We start from the raw sequence: 16,494 nt of genomic DNA on the forward strand, positions 1-16,494 counted from the left end.
CATGTGCCACCACACCCGGCTAATTTTTTTGTATTTTTAGTAGAGACGAGGTTTCTCCATGTTGGTCAGGGTGGTCTTGAACTCCCAACCTTGGGTGATCCGCCCGCCTCGGCCTCCCAAAGTGCTGGGATTACAGGCGTGAGCCACCACACCCGACCTCCAGGAAACTCTTGATTGCATTCATTTTCTTTATGAACACTTGGAAGAATACGAAACATTTTTTATTAACCATTTATGGTCTTGTACCCCACCCCATTAGAATGGCCTGGATGGCATAGGCCCTGCATACTGTATTCACAACTGCAATTTCACTGTATTAATGGACCAATGTCTGGCAAATAGTGGGCCCTCAAATGTTTACTGTATGAAACATCTCATACAATAAACTGTAAGGAACTGTAGGGATCTTGCTCTATCATACAACCTTCTTAACCACTGGCTCTCCAAGGGTGGTTCCTTGACCAGCTTCATCAGCATCTCCTGGGAACTTGTTAAAAATGCAAAATTTGGGCTGCGCGGTGGCTCACGCCTGTAATCCCAGCACTTTGGGAGGCCAAGATGGGCAGATCACAAGGTCAGGAGATCGAGACCATCCTGGCCAACATAGCAAAACCCCGTCTCTACTAATAGTAAACAACAACAACAAATTAGCCGGGGGTGGTGGCGGGTGCCTGTAGTCCCAGCTACTTGGGAGGCTGAGGCAGGAGAATGGCATGAACCTGGGAGGCGAAGCTTGCAGCAGTGAGCCGAGATGGCGCCAGTGCGCTCCAGCCTGGGTGACAGAGCGAGACTGCGTCTCAAAAAATACAAAAACAAAAACGAGCAAAATTTGGTTGGGCACGGTGGCTCTCACCTGTGATCCCTAGCACTTTGGGAGGTTAAGGTGGGAGGATCACTTGAGTCCAGGAGGTTGAGGCTGCAGTGAGCTATGATCATGCCACTGTACTCTAGCCTGGGTGACAGAGCAAAACCCCATCTCTAAAAAAAATTTAAAAAAAAAATTTTTTGAGATGGAGTCTCACTGTCACCCAGGCTGGAGTGCAGTGGTGCGATCTCAGATCATTGCAACTTCTGCCTCCCGAGTAGCTGGGATTACAGGTGCACGCCACCATGCCTGGCTAATTTTTTGTTTTTACTAGAGACAGGGTTTCACCATGTTGACCAGGCTGGTTTTTTTTTTTTTTTGAGGTGGAGTCTCGCTCTGTCACCCAGGCTGGAGTGCAGTGGCCGGATCTCAGCTCACTGCAAGCTCCGCCTCCCGGATTTACTCCATTCTCCTGCCTCAGCCTCCCGAGTAGCTGGGACTACAGGCGCCCGCCACCTCGCCCGGCTAGTTTTTGTATTTTTAGTAGAGATGAAGTTTCACCGTGTTAGCCAGGATGGTCTCGATCTCCTGACCTCGTGATCTGCCCGTCTCGGCCTCCCAAAGTGCTGGGATTACAGGCTTGAGCCACCGTGCCCAGCCGGCCAGGCTGGTCTTAAACTCCTGACCTCAGGTGATTGGCCCACCTTTGCCTCCCAAAATGCAAGTGCTGGGATTACAGGCGTGAGCCACTGCACCCAGCCTAAACTATTCTTAATTGAATGTGGGGGAATTACTCCATGGTAAGGACCCATGGAACCTATGTAAGACTAGTTGATCATGCATGTCCTCCAATATCCTAAAAATAATTCACACTCAAGTTTATAAACCAGTCTTTAGTTTGAATAAAGGATTAACCTGCCCCATCACCCTTGAGAAAGTACAGGAATCTGGTGAGACCCAGCTGGCTTTGGCTCTCTTTATTAGAGGCACACTTTTGTGAAGAGCAGGGCATTCATCTCATGGCAGACACAGAATCCTCTTCTTTTGCTTCACTGGATTTATGAGCATCCTGAAAACAATCACTTCTTTTTTCTGCACAGGGTTTATTGTCCTCAGAGTATGTCAAGGTTCACAGAATCTTCTGCCCTCAAGGCCTGCCTCCAACTTGGGACTGTCTAAACTGCATCCTGACAAACATTATCCCATTCACTAAGGAAAGCTATTTCTCACACCAGGAGGTGCCAGGATGTTGGCCATCATTTTTGGAGAACTTCCACTCATTTTCACTTTGACCATGCAAATGAACACTGGGTGAGGTACGCTCAAAATGTATGTTCCTTACACATCATGAAGGTGGGCAGTCAGGAAGGAAGCCCGAGTCACAGAATTTTAACTGCCGACCAAACCAAGACAAGGCGGGGCCAAATGTTTAGGTTCTTCATAGGATATATGAAGAAACTGGTATATGAATGCAGAGAATGGGACTAGAATCCAGAAATGGTGTTCCATTTATTCACTGAAAAAGAGGGAGATTAGGCCTTCTTCATTCATTTTCTCCAATCTCGCCAAACTCCCTCCCCTCATTTTCTCCAAAATAACAACACGCTGAGAAACATGTTTGTACAAAAACCACGTATTATTCCCCCCCCTTCACAAAATCAGGTGGCTGTGAATTACAGGAATAAAACCAGATCAAAGACATGAAAAGAAAAAGCCACCACTTATACTGAAATATAACAGTGTTAAGAATTCAGGTATTTTGTAGAATTATTATTATAGTAAAAATATTTCCACCTGGATCTTTTAAATTTGAAAGTGATCACATTAAAGACCTGAGGTTACAAGGGACCACAGTATGAACCAGAATTCCATTTTCCTTCTAGGACTCCAGGGGAACAGGTAAGTATTTGGAATGAGTTTCCTTTGGGAAAGACTGGCAGGAAGTAGGGAAAACCCTGGCCACTGTCAAAAGGCACTGGGGTCTTTCTGGAGCCAAATGCATTGGAACTAAACTCCAGTAGGAATAAACTCATTCCCATTTCCACTCCCAAGAGTCCAGAACAAAAACAAAAGGACCAAGGTCTCCTCGGTTCCAGTATTCCAGTATTCTGATGGTGACCAGGGACACCTGGTTAGAGGCAAACCTGAGGGTTTGAAAGGCAAATCTCAATTGTGGTTTTATTTATTTTTTTTTTTGCTTTCTGATATTAAGGAAAAAAGTTCTAAAGTGTTTTATAAACACCTCCCTACACCCTCTCATATGTAAAGCTTTAGAAAATATATAGAAAAAGATATCCAAAAGATGTTCACCTTGCATTCTAAATAATGAAACTGCCACTTGAGAATGTGAAGTAAGAAAGCCAGGCGCTTTGGAAACCAAGCTCTACCAAAAACACCCTTTCCCCACACATGGAAGGACAGAAGGGAGGGAAGGACGAGAAAACCGGGAACTTTCAAGTCACTTATCAGCAGGGGTAAATACGAGCTCAAATTAAGGCATTTTTGTGGCTTGTCCTCTGGAATGGCATTCTACCCTCCCAGCCTGAGCACCCCAAACCTCAAAGCATGATGCTCTGACTGCCAAGTGAGTTCCTTGTTACCCTCAGCATCTCTTTGAAAACGCTGTGACAGATGGAATGTGAGATTCTCAGAAATGGAAGGGAGAAGGTATAAGGACCTAATATCCTGCTTCACTTTTCCCATCCCATCCTAACCTTAAAAGTACCGGTTCATGAAATTCTACTCCCTGGCTACTGTAACAAGAGGTAGTTTGGGGACCTGTACCCCCAGCCATCCTAACCAAGTTTCACGAACTAAAATATTCAGCACTATCTACTTTTTTTTTTTTTTTTTTTTCTTGTAAAGGGTTTTTTAAAGAGGGAGAAAAAAAATGCACACAAAGCAGTGAATAGTAGGCTAGACTCATTGCGGGGGTCATTACCCAAGACTCCTAACTTTCAAGGCTAGTTGAGGAAACTAAGGAATGCTTCCCAATATTACAACCCTCAAAGCTCAAACTGCCCCCAGAAAAACAAAACACTCACCCCCAATCCAATGAATCATCTGCATAGAAAACCAGAGCCAGCGGGCCTAGGGAAGGAGCGGATGTTTGTGCTCTCCTCTAGCACATACTAGTTCAGTGGTATGTTCTGCCAGGCAGTGTGGAGGCCCTCAGAGGCCTCACTAGGGAATAAAATCACTGAGGTTCTCCCTCCACATCTCTTTTAATTTTCACACATTTGTGTGTGGCAAAAGTCTCAAACTTTACCATCAGCACCATTCTTAGCTCAGAAAAGCAGAAATAAGGTCACTTATAATGCCTTAAGGTTTGTCCCCTGTGGCTATCCCCCTTCTGCCCATCACTATTTTTTGGTTCCTATTAACTTAGGGTGCTCTCCTTTAAAACAATAATAACAGAAAGATAAAAAGATAATGATTATATAGCATTATCCATAGAAGCGTAAGACAAAGCAAAAAACTGCAAGAGAGCAAAAATGATAAAGACATAGCATGCTAAAGTTGACAGGACCTGCAGAGAAACTGTCAGCTTACTCTCACACCAGGACAGGGAGATGCAGGTTATTTTAAGGATGACCAGGGCACACTGTCACCACAGGTTTCCCCTTGAGTGTTGGCTGAGGACCCAACACAAAAAGTGTCAGAGGGAGGGGTGGTAAGAGGAGTGGGGAGGCACTGGACACGTGCTTGGCGCTGTGAGAAGAAAAACCCTGAAAGAAACCAAAGAAAGTTTGAGGAACACAAGTCTTGTCATCCCCACTCCAGCTCATGGTGGTGGGCGTGGATGTTCTCTGCATCTTCCAGGCTAAGGAGCAGCTGAGGTTGGTGGGCCAGGAGCAGGAGGCGGAGGGACCCCATCTGCAGGTGGTGGCAGCGGCGGCTGCTGCTGTGGTGGAGGGGGATCTGCAAACATATCCAAGAGTAACTCGTTATTGCTGGAAATACAAGGGACTTAGAGGCAAGAGCCTATTCAGTGAAAAAAAGACACAGAAGTCATTTTCTTAGTGGCAGGCAACCAATGCACCCTGTGAGGCACTGATTCCACTGTGGTCTATGCAGGTCAATTCCTTCTGAATCTCCAGGGCGCTGCTCATGTTGCTTAGCCTAACCCTAGTGGCTGGGGAGTGGGAGGTGTCTGAATTTCCCCCACCCTCCTTCCAGGCCAACTCCTTCCACGAATCGCTCAGAAGTTAATTTTGATTTCATTGTATTTCAATGGTTCTAATTTTATTTCTTCAGTTAAATAATAAGCTCCTTCCTGGGACAGTTCTATGTCTTATTTTTCTTTCTCCCACAGTCCCTAGCCTAGCTGGGCACACAATAGATGATCAATAAATTCTTGCTATTTAAATGTCTCCACCAGGGCCAGAGAGCTTCACTTGAGGCAGTTGCTGACAAACTGGATAGTCCAGGGAGGCTTCCACAGCTCCTGAACTGCAGTCCTTCGATTTTTGGCCCAAACTAGGTCATGTCCTGAAGGGAATAATTAGTATGAGTGTCTGGGACACTTTCCTATGTCAACTTTAGCTGCTTTAGTGTACAAAGGAACCCTCGAGATCATTTAATCTGGGTTTTAAAAACCCCTAGATCTTGTCAGAATTGAAAACATATGAAACAAAGTGCAGCCTTGCTCACCAATCAATTCACCCAACTCTATGCCCAAGAGGTTTCTACCAAACCCTTAAGACTCTTCAAAGCATTTTGAAACTCACTGATCTAATCCCTTGTGTCATCTTTCAGTGGAGGAAATGAAGGGCTGAAGTGGAGAAGCAACTCATCCAGTGTGGCCTCCTTAGTATCCTAGAACCAATTCACATGGCTCAGAATTCCCAGAGCACTGACTTATGGTAGGAACCAGGCAGCAGGTGGGAAGGTTCCACCTGAAACCCTCCATATTCTCCAGGAGCTCTATTGAGGTCCCTTTGGGAAGGAATCCTGAAGTGCAAAACATAGGTGACCAGCAGGGCATGACAGTGGTAAACTGGTAAAGACCAGTGACACTACCTCTGCAATAGGGATGGAAAACTGGTCGACTCTCCTGACAGGCGAGTTCATTTATGTACGGTTCACAGGGTGGCTTGGCAAACATTTTCTTGCCAAGAAAAAGAGGTACCAACTGTACTATACAACCTCTGACCACTAGCTTAAGGGAGGTAATTAAAAAAAAAATTGTTGTGATCTTATATACCTAGATAAATTAGTGTCTTTCTTTTGTGTACCTATTTTGTCCCAGACTCTGGGGGCCAGAGAAGAGTAAGACACGTCTCAGTCCGTGAAACCTCCCAGAGTATTACAGTGTACTTAAGGCACATCATAGTCTCATGTAACCTATGGTATGTTCTATATGCCTTCATGTAACATTTGCTAAGTTCTATCCAAGTTATTTTTTCTTGTTTTCCCAACTAAAGCTCCTATAGAGCAAGAATTCTTATGCTTCCTATCTCTCTGAACTATAAATAGTAGCTAAACTTTTGGCCACACGTGAACTTCTACATGAACCTAAGATTACAGATGTGGCTGGAGTACCTGACCCACTATTGGCTGCATTTCAGCATCATCCTCACTGGGAAGACCTTCTGGAGTAAAAGGCAGGCCAGGGTCTCTGAAACAACCCTCGGGCCAAGGCTGAAGCCGAGCAAGAGCCTATAGGAGAAATGACCTGGCCTCTAAACACAGCCTCAGACAAGTATCACTTAGCAGCACCAGTGCTTTCTTCATTGAGCTTGCTGGGACTTCGTATTTCCTCTCAACACAGACCCTGAATACTACTTTCTTAGCCTACACAGCCACTACTAATACATCAAGAATGGCTACAAGAAACATATGTGTTATTCCAGCTCTAAACTCACTTCTTTTCTTTACACACATCACTTTTGAACCCTGTATCCACAAAAGGCTGCTGTAGGGAAAACCACCACCAGTAGCTCTACATGTCTGTTGAGAGTCATAACGAGACAGGCTTAAACAGAGGAATATCTTTTTGGCCCCAATGCTGACAGTGCATGCCATAAAGGCATAACCCTGATTAGAAGCATTTTGTCACCTGTGCACCTGTCCATCAGGGGTGCCTAAGAACAAAGACTGAAAACTGGTCTTCTAGAAGCCACTGTCACAGACTGCATCATCCATGGACCTGCCAAATCTCGGGGAGAGAACAAAGCCTCCTTTCCCTTATCTACAGCCCTCCAGAACAGACCCTGGGATAATGCGTCCCCCTACCGTGTTACTTACACATGCCGTTAGGTGCTGTCAGGGATACCCGGGGTCCTAAGATGTTTCCTGGCATTGGAGGCATGCCAGGAGGGGTAGGGCCACTCCCAGAGGGGTGGATGTTGGCTGCAACAGTGGGAATCATGCGGCCTGGCATGTGCTGCCCGGGCATCATGGAACCTGGGCCAGGTATCTGACCTGTGGAGGGAGATTTAAAGTACTGTAAGTATGCTAGAAAGGGGTATAAGAAAGGGATCAACTTAAATCCAACTCCTAAATACAGACAAATATCCAACCTTCCAAAGGATCTGAAATACCAATAGAGCAATAATCTCTAACAATCTCTACGTCTAGCTTTTTGTATTCTGAGTTTTTTGGAGGGAGGGTGTTAACGGGGGTAGATCTGTGGAATGACTGATTATTCTGAACACTGGCAAGAAGGTGGCTGTAAAAAGAAATGGCAAAGGTTCCCTAAAATAAAGCACTCACTCTGGTTAGTTTGGGTGAGCAGTAGATTGTCAAATGTCTTCCTGAGGATATACAGTGCTAAGCATAGCCCACAGGGAATGGAGAGGACTTTAAAAGGAAGTCAGCAAGTAAAAGTCAGTAAAAGGACCACAACTCAGTCCAGATTGTGCTCCATGGCTTACAGGGAAGGTTTGTCTGAAAGGGTATTAGTACTGCAAAATCACCATTAAAAGGGATTCTGATTTGAATCCCCAATTCCTGTCCACAACTATTTCTCCCATTAAAAGCCTCATGTATGGTTCATTAAAAAAAAAAAAAAATCATTCTTTATAGAGGTCACTATGAAGCACTCGCCTGATAGACTCATATGGGAAAACACAGACGAGAGCTCCATCTCTTCCTACCGTTTTCTCCCTTTCCCTTCCTTTCATTTCTTTCTTTTCTTTTTTTTTTTTTTGACAGTCTCACTCTGTTGCCCAGGATGGAGTGCAGGGGCACGACCTCAGTTCATTGCAACCTCCGCCTCCTGGGTTCAAGCAATTTTCGTGCCTCAGCCTCCCAAGTAGTTGGGATTACAGGTGCCTACCACCATGCCCAGCTAATTTTTTTTGTATTTTTAGTAGAGACGGGTTTTTTTTTTTTTTTTTTTTTTTTTTGAGACGGAGTCTCGCTCTGTCACCCAGGCTGGAGTGCAAGTGCGCGATCTCCGCTCACTGCAAGCTCTGCCTCCCGGGTTCCCACCATTCTCCTACCTCAGTCTCCCGAGTAGCTGGGACTACAGCCGCCCGCCACCACGCTTGGCTAATTTTTTGTATTTTTAATAGAGACGGGGTTTCACCGAGTTAGCCAGGATGGTCTTGATCTCCTGACCTTGTGATCTGCCCGCCTCGGCCTCTCAAAGTGCTGGGATTACAGGCGTGAGCCATTGCACCCGGCCGAGACAGGGTTTTGCCATGTTGCCCAGGCTGGTCTTGAACTCCTGAGCTCAGGCAGTATGACTGCCTCAGCCTCCCAAAGCACTGGGATTACAGGCGTGAGCCACTCTTCCTATTGTTTTCTAATTAATGACAGAAGACCCTACAGTATTCAATACTGTTGTTCAATACTGAAGGACATGAACACTAAAGGAATCATTTGAGAGATGAGAATCATATGAGAATCAATACAGTTTTTTTTTCTTTAAATCCAGGGGCTTTACTATCTATGTAAGGACAACTGTATGAAACTGAATATAGGTTAGAAGACAGTACCAAGACAGCTAGAAATAAAAATGCTTGATCTTGAAAAATGTGGAGATGGGACCATTTGATAGCTAACTGGCAATTGAACACTGAAGGACAAGAACACTAAAATACCTCCTGTATTCGGTTTCACACTGAGCTTTCTGACCCTTTAGAATGTTTAGCCAACTTTTTCTGTAAAGAGCCAGATAGTAAATATTTTAGTCTTTGCCAGCCATATGGTCTGTGTCACAACTATTCAACTCTGCAATGTAAGCACGAAGGCAGTCACAGATGATACACAACAAATAGACTGTGTTCTAATAAACACATCTTTATGAACTCTAAAAGGTTAATTTCACAAATTTTTCATGTGACATGAAACATTATTCTTCTTTTGATATCCCCCTCCAACCATTTAAACTATAAAAACCACTCTTAGCTTACAAACTGTATGAAAAACAATTGATGAGCCAGATTTTGACCTAGGCTATAGGCGATTCCTGCTTTGGATATGATGGTAAATATTTACTAGTTCTTAAACCAAGGGATTTGGCTGCTGGGCTTGTTTTCTTTTGTTGAGACAGGGTCTCATTTTCTACTGAGGTTGGAGTGTAGTGGTGCAATCACAGGTCAGCTCACTGCAGCCTCAACAACTCAAACTCAAGTGATCCTCCTGCCTCAGTCTCTCAAGTAGCTGGAACTACAGGTGAGTATCACCATGGCTGGCTAATTTTTAAATTTTTTGTAGAGATGGGGTCTCACCATGTTTCCCAGGCTGGTAGTCTTGGTTTTTTTTTTTTTTTTTTGAGACAGGGTCTCTCTCTGTCATCCAGGCTAGAGCGCAGTGACACGATTTCAGCTCACTGGAACCTCTGCTTCCTGGGTTCAAAGGATTCTCCTGCCTCAGCCTCCTACATAGTTGGGACTACAGGTGTGCACCACCATGCCCGGCTTTTTTTTTTTTTCCTTTGGTATTTTCAGTAGAGACAGGGTTTCACGATGTTGGCCAGGCTGATCTCGAACTCCTGACCTCAAGTGATCCACGCACCTCAGGCTCCCAAAGTGCTGGGTTTGTAGGTATGAGCCACCGCACCCGGCCGTAGTCTTGGTTTTAAAGAGTAATAAATTAAGAATAATAGTTTAATGGGCACAATCAAGGCTTAATTTTTTTTTTTTTTTTGACAGAATCTTGCTCTGTCGCGATCTTGGCTCACTGCAACCTCCGCCTCCCAGGTTCAAGCAATTCTCCTGCCTCAGCCTCCTGAGTAGCCGGGATTACAGGTGTGCACCACCATACCCAGATAACTTTTGCATTTTCTGTAGAGACAGGGTTTCACCATGTTGCCCAGGCTGGTATCGAACTCCTGACCTCAAGTGATCTGCCTGCCTCAGCCTCCTAAAGTGTTGGGATTACAGGTGTGAGCCACCGTGCCTGGCCTGAAATTTTTTATGTAGGACAAATTATATTCTCTACAGAGTAAGAAAAGACAATCAATGTAGTTTTTCTTTAAATCTAGGGACTTTACTATCTATGTAAGGACAACTGTATGAAACTGAATATAGGTTAGAAGACAGTACTGAGATGGCTAGAAATAAGAACGCTTAATCTTGAAAAATTTGGAGATTGGACCAAATTAAAATACACAAAGCAGTACTGAAGATAATTCAAATACAGACTCTCTGTCACTACAGAAAGAGGTCTATCTAAACAAAGACATACAAAGCTTCAAACCACACCCTGCCTATCTCTAGTGGCTGTTCCTTGACCCAAGAACCTAAGAGAGGAGCCCCTTACTTCAGGGGTGTCAATGAAGAGAACTACAATGAGGTATGAGAATTAGGAATAAGGGGCTGGGCACGGTGGTTCACGCCTGAGGTCAGGAGTTCATGACTAGCCTGACCAACATGGTGAAACCCCATCTCTACTAAAAATACAAAAATTAGCCGGGCACAGTGGCATGCTCCTGTAATCTCAGCTACTTGGGAGGCCGAGGCAGGAGAACTGCTTGAACCCAGAAGGTGGAGGTTGCAGTGAGCCATGATTGCACCACTGCACCCCAGCCTGGGTAACGAGAGTGAAACTCTGTCAAAAAAAAAAAAGAATTAGGAATTAAGGTAGTCCAGTCTTCCAGGGACTACTTTTTTTTTTTTTGAGACGCAGTCTCACTCTGTCGCCCAGACTGGAGTGCAGTGGCACGATCTCGGCTCACTGCAAGCTCCGCCTCCTGGGTTCACACCATTCTGCCTCAGCCTCCGGAGTAGCTGGGACTACAGGCGCCCGCCACCACGCCCAGCTAATTTTTTTTGTATTTTAGTAGAGATGGGGTTTCACCGTGTTAGCCAGGATGGTCTCGATCTCCTGACTTCGTGATCCGCCCGTCTCGGCCTCCCAAAGTGCTGGGATTACAGGCGTGAGACACCGTGCCCGGCCTCAGGGACTACTTTTTAAAGCAAAATACATCAACATTATATCCCAGAATATACAGAATAGTGAGTTTTGGGCCCTCTGGCCCATCTTTCTGCACTCTACAGTGTTAACGCAAAGCTTGGCAGAGGAGTCTCAGAGATCCGCTTGCTGGAAAATAACTTGCTCAAATCACTTTGGCAAAACCAAAAGCAGCTGCTGAATCTACTCCTACATGGACACTGTCACTAGGACCAACTGACCATCATTAATTTTTGTATTTTTGTACTTGTGCCATGTAGCTAGGACAGAAATAGGCAGTGTTGGAGAGTCTGCCAATCTAGGGATTGACTCAGAGATAAAAGGGACAAATGGCAAGAATACTACAAGGCATATGAACGATGAGTGCACATAAAGGAGTGAAAGGCAAATCAAGGAAAAACTATGGAAGGAGCAAGCCAAAAAAAATGAAGACTTTCCAGCTGATCAATAAAAATTTGTGAGTAACTTGGAATTGTGGATGAGATGTAAGTAAAGTGAAGGAAAGGGATTAGGGATAGGACTAATCCTAAAAACACCTGGGACAGCAGGGACCCAAGGACTCAGGCATCCTTGTGGTGGGACTGTGAAGCCACATGCTTGTAGATCCACAAACCAATAAGAAATAACAGAAATCCTGGGTGCCTTAGCCCACCCCCAGGGAATATGCTGCAGGACAGCGGGTACACCTTGATAAGATCTGCATACCTACATCCCTACAACCCATCCTGACTCCTGCAGCCACTCCTCTATTCTCCATCTCTGACCTGTTGTTGCAGGAATGTTACTACATAAGTGGAAGCACTGTTTGCAACGTTTTGGAATTGGCTTCTTTTTTCACTCCAGGTAATTTCCTGGAGAGTCACCGGTTGTGTATGCAGTCACAGGCTGTTCCTTCCAGTGCTGGGTGGTGCTCCCTGCTGTGGATGGACCACACACCTTAAAGAGGACATCCAGTGGTTCTCACTTTTTGGCTACTATGAATAAAGCTGCTAGAAAAGTTTGTGTATGGGTTAAGATTTTTTTTTTAAAAACACACGGCCAAGCGGGCGCAGTGGCTCACCACCTGTAATCCCAGTACTTTGGGAGGCCGAGGTGAGCAAATCACCTGAGGTCAGGAGTTCAAGATCAGCCTGGCCAACATGTTGAAACTCTGTCTCTAATAAAAATACAAAAAAATTAGCCAGATGTGGTGGTGGGCACCTGTAATCCCAGCTACTCTGGAGGCTGAGGCAGGAGAATCGCTTGAACTGGAGAGGCGGAGGTTGCAGTGAGCCGAGAACAAGCCACTGCACTCCAGCCTGGGCAACAAGAGTGAAATTTTGTCTCAAAATAAATAAATAAATAAATAAATAAATAAATAAATAAAATAAAATAAACACATAGCCAAGCCTAAGTTAAACAATCAGAAAATAATGTGAATGTCACTCCCATTATAACTGAGAGATACCATTTATATGTAGCATCTACATAAATACCATACCCTTCTGTGGTACCTTACTATCTTTCATCTGTATTACACTGAGGCTTATAAAGGTTTTTTTGTTTTGTTTTGTTTTTTGAGATAAGAGTCTTGCTCTGTTGCCCAGGCTGGAGTATAGTGGGGCGATCTTGACTCACTGCAACCTCTGCCTCCCCAGTTCAAGTGAGTCTCCTGCCTCAGTCTCCCGAAGAGCTGAAACTATAGGCTCACGCCACCACACCCAGTTAATTTTTGTATTTTTAGTAGAGACCGAGTTTCACCATGTTGGTCAGGAAGGTCTCAATCTCTTGACCTCGTGATCTGTCTGCCTTGGCCTCCCAAAGTGCTGGGATTACAGGTGTGAGCTACCAAGACCGGCCAGGTTTTTTTTTTTTTCTTCCCAAAACAAAAATAAAACAAAACTGCTGGGTCTGTCATGATTCAAAGGAAAAAGGGCTACATTAATTCAAAAAAGAGTCATGCATGTAGAACAAGGGGTGAGAACTTCAATAGTAAGGCTACAGAAGACTTAGTGAAAAGTTCTGAAAAGAAGAGAAGATTGAACCTAATTTTCTGTGGGATGGAAAGCAATTTTTTAGAAAATGTTTAAGAGATGGGGTCGTGGCCGTGTGCGGTGGCTCATGCCTCTAATTCCAGCACTTTGGAAGGCCAAGGTGGGTGGATCAAGAGGTCAGGAGTTCAAGACCAGCCTGGTTAAGATGGTGAAATCCCATGGTGGTTACAGGCGTGGTGGCAGGTGCCTGTAATCTCAGCTACTCGGGAGGCTGAGGCAGGGAACTGCTTGGACCTGGGAGGCGGAGGTTTCAGTGAGCTGAGATCATGCCACTGCACTCCAGCCTGGGCGACAGAGTCAGACTCCGTCTCAAAAAAAAGAAAAGAAGAAGAAGAAAAAAGATGGGGTCTTGCTACGTTGCCCAGGCTGAACTAGACCTCCTGGGCTCACGTGATTCTCCTCCCTCAGCCTCCTCTGTAGCTGGGGTTACAGGTGCATGCCACCATGCCCAGCTAGGATAGAAAGCTTTAAGAAGGGATGCAGAGGAGTTAGTGCCTAGAGCAGAGAAAAAGTGCTTTTGCAGAGAAGTAAGGGCTGAATGTCAGGTTGATGAGATAGACAAGAGTAGGAGACGGCACTCTGCAAGTTTTTTTTTTTTTTTTTTTTTTTTTTTTTGAGACGAAGTCTTGCTCTGTTGCCCAGGCTGGAGTGCAGTGGCCAGATCTCAGCTCACTGCAAGCTCTGCCTCCCGGGTTTACGCCATTCTCCTGCCTCAGCCTCCCGAGTAGCTGGGACTACAGGCGCCCGCCACCTCGCCCGGCTAGATTTTTGCATTTTTTAGTAGAGACGGGGTTTCACCGTGTTAGCCAGGATGGTCTCGATCTCCTGACCTCGTGATCCACCCGTCTCGGCCTCCCAAAGTGCTGGGATTACAGGCTTGAGCCACCGCGCCCAGCCCCCCCCCCCCTTTTTTTTTTTTAAATAAAAGAGATGAGGTCTTGGCTGGGGGCAGTCGCTCATGCCTGTAATCCTGGCACTTTGGGAGGGAAGGCGGGTGGATCACGAGGTCAGGTGTTTGAGACTAGCCTGACCAACGCGATGAAACCCCGTCTCTACTAAAAATAAAAAATTAGCTGGGCATGCTGGCGCACACCTGTAATCCCAGCTACTCAGGAGGCTGAGGCAGGAGTTGCAGTGAGCTGAGCTGAGATTGCGCCACTGCACTCAAGCCTGAATGACAGAGCGAGACTCAGTCTCAAAAAAAAAAAAAAAAAGAGATGAGGTCTTGCTCTGTCACCCAGGCTGGAGTACAGTGGTATGATCATAGCTCACTAAAGCAGTGAACTCCTGGGTTCAAGTGATGCCCCCACCTCAACTTCCTGAGTAGCTAGGATTACAGGTATGCACCACCACGTCAGCTAATTTATTTATTTAGTTTTTTATTTTTTGAGACAGAGTCTCACTCTGTTGCCCAGGTTGGAGTGTAGTGGTGCAGTCTCCACTCACTGCAAGCTCCGCCTCCTGGGTTCACACCATTCTCCTGCCTCAGTCTCCCGAGTAGCTGGGACTACAGGCGCCCGCCACCACTGGGCCTGGCTAATTTTTTGTATTTTTCGTAGAGATGGGGTTTCACCGTGTTAGCCAGGATGGTCTCGATCTCCTGACCTCGTGATCCGCCTGCCTCGGCCTTCCAAAGTGCTGGGATTACAGGCGTGAGCTACTGTGGTCGGACCACACCAGCTAATTTTTTATAGAGATGGGGCCTTGCTATGTTGCCCAGGCTGGTTTCAATCTCCTAGGCTCAATGATCCTCCTACCTCAGTCTCCTGAGTTGCTGGGACTATGGGTGTGAGCTACTGTGCCCAGCCGCAGGTTCCTTAAAAAGAGGCATCCTGGGGATTGGTGACAGAGCAAGGAGGAAGGGTGAGCATGGAACTGAGATGGAGAATGAATTTGGGTTTGGTATCTGACTGCTGGGAGTGTGAAGATGGGATGATGTGAAGAGGACACTGAACTTTTGCTTTGGGAACAGGAGATGTAGGCTGGGCAGCCATATAATGAAATACAGAGGTATGTGCAAAGGGAAGAAGGTATAGAACTCCCAGAGTTTCAAATAGAGCAGTGGCAAACACAGAGACTTACTATTCTAAGATTCTCCACAAACTGTCAAAGGGGCACCTTTGTTTTTAAGGTGGTACTGTCCCAGCTCCCTTTTGGAGGTCCCTTTTTTTGCTCTCTTCCTACCCCACATCACCTGCTAGGCCATTTATAAAAGCAATGCTTTGTTTTCCACACTCTAAATCACTACTAATGATTCTCTAATGGTATTATTCTAGGTGGTGTGAAGGGTGACAGATGACTTTGTTGCTGCTAAAAACATGAGGCCTACTTTTAAGCTAAAAAGTACAACACTCTAGCCTGCAGATGAAAGAACACTCCTAATGGACTTGTTGTGACAAAGGGAAGCCATATACTAGCAGAAATAATGCCGCCCATGTTTATCAACAGGTACAGGTTGCTTCCTTCCACCAAGTCCGACCTGGACAGAGGCCTTAAACAAGTTAGGAAGAACATATTGCCACCCTTCACAGGTCTCCTCCTCTCTCTCTGAATCCCTGAGCTTTGGTTTCCTGAGACTTTATTGAATAAAGCTATGTGTGTGGCCCGGCACAATGGCTCACGCCTGTAATCCCAGTACTTTGGGAGGCTGAGGTCAGTTCAAGACCAGCCTGGCCAACATAGTGAAGCCTTGTCACTACTAAAAATACAAAAATCAGCTGTGTGTGGTGGTACATGCCTATAGTCACAGCTACTCGGAAGGCTGAGGAGAAGATCGTTTGAACCTGGGAGGGGGAGAATGCAGTGAGCTGAGATCGCGCCACTGCACACTCCAGCCTGGGCAACACAGAGACTCTGTCTCAAAACAAAACAAAACAAAACAAAACAAAACAAAAAAAACAAACAAACAAAAAAAACAGAGACAGACACAAAGACATAGAGAGGAGAAGGTGATGTAAAGATGGAGCAAAGAAAGACGTGGCCATAAGACAAGGAATGCTGCAAGCCACCAGAAGGTGGAAGAGAAAAGGAACAGGATTCTTCCCTATACACCCTGGAAGGAGCATGGCTTTGCTGGATATTGGACCTGATTTCCCAGTGAGTAAGAATAAATTTCTCTTGTATTAAGTTATTATGACAGGTTGGGTGCAGTAGCTCATGCCTGTAATACCAGCACTTTGGGAAGCCAAGGAGGGTGGATCACCTGAGGTCAGGAGTTTGACATCAGCCTGGCCAACATGGTGAAACCCCGTCTCTACTAATAATACAACAATTAGCCAGGAGTGCACGTGC

The 16,494-nt window shown here is 45.5% G+C and overlaps 1 protein-coding gene across 1 annotated transcript in view; it reads right to left on the bottom strand.

Annotated features, from left to right (window-relative positions):
* Positions 1–2,295: 2,295 nt before the first annotated feature.
* The window catches only part of SMARCC1 (SWI/SNF related, matrix associated, actin dependent regulator of chromatin subfamily c member 1), a 198,230-nt gene continuing 184,031 nt past the window's right edge, over positions 2,296–16,494 (bottom strand). Inside the window, exons 27-28 of the mRNA XM_010374744.2 lie at positions 7,055–7,231; positions 2,296–4,726 (exon numbers count right to left, since the gene is read on the bottom strand). Of these exons, the coding sequence (XP_010373046.1) occupies positions 4,629–4,726; positions 7,055–7,231 (275 nt within the window). The 3' untranslated portion in view covers positions 2,296–4,628. The remainder of the gene's footprint in view (positions 4,727–7,054; positions 7,232–16,494) is intronic.

This window comes from Rhinopithecus roxellana, chromosome 1, assembly GCF_007565055.1.
Source record: "Rhinopithecus roxellana isolate Shanxi Qingling chromosome 1, ASM756505v1, whole genome shotgun sequence".
NCBI lineage: Eukaryota > Metazoa > Chordata > Mammalia > Primates > Cercopithecidae > Rhinopithecus > Rhinopithecus roxellana.